Source organism: Tetrao urogallus, assembly GCF_951394365.1.
Source record: "Tetrao urogallus genome assembly, chromosome: 7".
Taxonomy (NCBI): Eukaryota; Metazoa; Chordata; class Aves; order Galliformes; family Phasianidae; genus Tetrao; species Tetrao urogallus.
In genome coordinates this window covers 22,435,053-22,438,469 of record NC_136820.1, presented here as the reverse complement: position 1 = coordinate 22,438,469, position 3,417 = coordinate 22,435,053, and the positions used below count along the sequence as shown (strand labels likewise).

Genomic DNA, 3,417 nt, shown 5'->3' with positions numbered 1-3,417 from the left:
TGGTCCTGGGAGAAAACGGTGGCTCCGACTAGAGGTTCCATTTAACTATCCCTGTGACACAGCTTGGAGTTGTCAAGGTGGATTTCAGAGAAAAAGAGAGCATTCTTTTTATTAAAAAAGAAAATATTACAATATTTTTTTTTCCCTAGCCCCTGGCGGGCAGCTGGGCTGGCAACAGAATCCCCTGGAAAGCCAATCCTCTGACAGCAGCACCTCTGCTGCCCTACCTGCCCTGTTCTGGAAGGCAACAAATTGCAAAACACTAAAGCAAGCAGTCAAAGAAACAACAACCAAAATACCCCAGAATTTCTTTTTCTCTTTTTTTCCCCACTTCCTTTACAAAAGCGATATATATTAACAAGTCTACACAAATCGAACCTCTCTATCTCCCCTTTCCCTTCGCACCCCCCTCTCTTTGAGTCCCACACATGTACGGTCCCGGCTGCGGGGCGAGGAGCCCGTGTTTAAAGGCGGTGTCCGGCCCCAGCCCCGTTCCACCGGGCCTCGCTGCCCCTAGCTCGCCTCCTGCCTGTTGCAGCCGTTCAGGAGCTCGGTCATGAAGGAAATGTACACTATGGCCAGGCGCAAGGTCTCTATCCGGGAGAGCCGCTTCTCATAGGCGAAGGTGGGCACCTTCTTCCTCAGCTGGTCGAACGCCTCGTTGAGGTTAAACATCCTTTTCCTCTCTCGGATGTTGGCTGCCTGGCGCTGGGCGTAGGTGATAACCCGCTTTCTCCTGGGTCTGTCCAGTAGGGAAGAGCTCCGCGCCCTCTCCTCTTCCTCCTCTTCCTCGTCTTCGAGATCCCCGTCTCCAAAGGCAGTCAAAGGCAGTCCCCGGGCCATCCCCTCCCGCAGCGACAGGGCTCTGTTCCCGAAGGGAGGCTCGGGAGTTAGCCCCAGGCTTGACCTGGCCAGGGATGAGCTCTGGGGGGCTCCCAGTGAGATATCGGCCACGAAGCCCAGTACCGAGGCGCCCAGCAGCCGCTCCGGGCAGGGGAGCGGCTGGGCTGCGCCGCGGAGCAGCTCCGGGCGCCGGTGGGCCGGGAAGAGGCCGGCTGACATCTTACTTTGGAGAGGGCTTAATCGGGTCCCCCATCCCAAGCCTCGGCGGCGTTAATATTTATAACCCTTCGGATAACAGGATTAGCAGGACTAGAAAGAGCGGCTGTGAAATTTTCCTCCGTGATGCTGATGAGAGGAGACAGGCAGCCCCCTCGGAGACGCGTGGATGCTCACGAGAGAGGAGTCCCCGGCGAGGCAATCCTGTCACAGCAATCAAGGACAGTTCCTTCTTGGCAAAACCCTCGGCTCTTACCTGCTGAGCACTTTTGTCTCTTCTTATGCACCCGCAACCAAATGATTTTCAGGCTCTTTACAGCACGCAGCAGCAGAGCCGAGTCTTCCCTGGGCTCGCCTTCCTGCTTTCCGTCGGATTCTCTGAACCCTGAGATCCAGCAGCACAATTGATGTCAGGCAAGTACGTGGATACTTTTAATGATGTCCTGAAGAGGGGACCTGCACGCAGAGGGTCACCGGGAAATGTTTACCCTGTATCCCAGCACAGTGAGATCTGAATGGCAGGACCTCCATTAGCCTAAGTAAGCATTGTAGGGGATCCGAAATTGCATTCCCAGTAGTAACTGTTGGAATCGTCCTCTCCATTCCCCCTAAATCCCTTCGGTTAGAGTTCAAACATCTGGGCAGGGTGGCAGCAAAAGGCTGCTTCGTAATGCTCATTTCAGGCTATTTCTAAGCATTGCTTTGAACTCCCTTTCTCCTGCCCAGCAGACGAGGATAAAGCAGTGCCATTCAGGGCAGCAGCTTTCACCCGAAACTTCGTCAAAGCCAAAGTCAGCGGAGGTGCGTAGAGGAATAGACCTGACTGTTTGTAATGATAACAATGGATACATGGAGCAAAATGGCGTGAAATGCGCATAAACGTACCCGCACACACGACATCACTAAATACCTTTCTTTGATCGAAGTTGTCTTGGGGACGGACGTTGGGGATCGTTTTGCTTTCGTATTGGGAAGCTGGGAGAGGTGAGGGGTTTTGTCTTCACCCTCCCACACCTCAAACGTCTCTAAATAACAGCGTGGCCTTCGCAGTCCGGGACGGCCTTAGGCACACCCAGGTGGAATCCGATCGATTTGTTTTGGGCCGCGTGTCTGGGGGCGGCTGATGCCGTCATTCTCGTACTGCCTTCTTAAGCCCTAATCTTCTTCTTTGTCATGCATTGTTGCCACTCGCTTTGGGGCTAATTAGTCCCTAATTTCCAAGGAGATTTCAAAACCCATCAGATGAAAGCAGACGGATGGTGGCGGCAGAAGGATCAAGCCCCTCAAAAATCCTTCCTGTTTGACTACGGGACAGCAAACATTTCCGATGGCAGACTAGAATCCGCAGTCGTTTACAAACCAAATCTCCTTCCCCCCCCCCCCACCTCCCCAGCACCCCTCCGCTTTTTTTTTTTTTTCCTCCACTTGGTTAAGGCGATGCGGTGACGACTCCCCTCACCTCCCCGTGTCCCGTGTGTGCAGCGGAGCGGAGCAGCCCGGCTACATTGGACAGCTCCGGAGCGGCTCCGGCCGCAGCGGCACAGGTAACGCGCGGCTCCGCCCGGCCCTCTGTGCTCCGGGGACCAGCTCGGGATTCTGCCCCTCGGCGCCACCGTCACCATCACCGTTGTTGAGGCCATTGGTCAGAGGCGTGGCGTCTGCTGCAACGGTTTGGTGACATGCCTAGGAGTTAAGGGAGAAACAAGCAACAGGGAGATGAAAATAGCGGGTTCTCTTACAAAATCGAGCGCTATTCTTTATTAAGGATTCATTAAAAACTTGGTGAATGAACTAATAAGAAAAAAAGAAGCTGTAAGGCTTCTAATAGGACAAGCATACAGAAGTAACAACAATTTGATGACGTTCCACGGGAAAAAAGACGACTACAACATAAATATAGATGATAGACCTGCAAAGGAATGAAACATACACAAGATAGTTTTAGTTGAGATAGTAAGCATTTCATTTAAAGATATGGAGATATAATTAGGGACATATGCTCGCAGAAGTGTGTGACCTCAGAGCAAATTTACTGTGGAAGTACAAATATTGCAGACAATTAAACAAATAAAGGGAGAAGTTTGAAACTGTCAGATTTGTGTCAGTCTTCACACGAATTTCTCAGTATGTAAAAAAATGGCTTCTACAGGGTGATAGCATAGCCCTTCACTGTGGTCTCTTCAGAAAGAGACTCTTAAAACATAGAAGACATAAAAGGAACGTGCCTGCCTCTGGTTCCTTAAAAGTAGCACTAAAACAAGGATCGAGCAGTTGGAAGGTCATAGTAGCACATGAGGATTTAGCAAAAGTGAATCCTCATGTCAAACTTCTTCTATGTCTTTCCTTTTCTCCCCTTCG

At 51.4% G+C, this 3,417-nt stretch overlaps 1 protein-coding gene across 1 annotated transcript; it reads right to left on the bottom strand.

The window, feature by feature from the left end:
• Positions 1-513: 513 nt before the first annotated feature.
• Positions 514-1,062, bottom strand: FERD3L (Fer3 like bHLH transcription factor; the record flags this gene model as incomplete). Its single annotated transcript, XM_079538240.1, has 1 exon — positions 514-1,062. The coding sequence occupies one exon, from the start codon at positions 1,060-1,062 to the stop codon at positions 514-516; it is 549 nt and encodes a 182-aa protein (XP_079394366.1).
• Between the last annotated feature and the right edge of the window lie 2,355 nt (positions 1,063-3,417).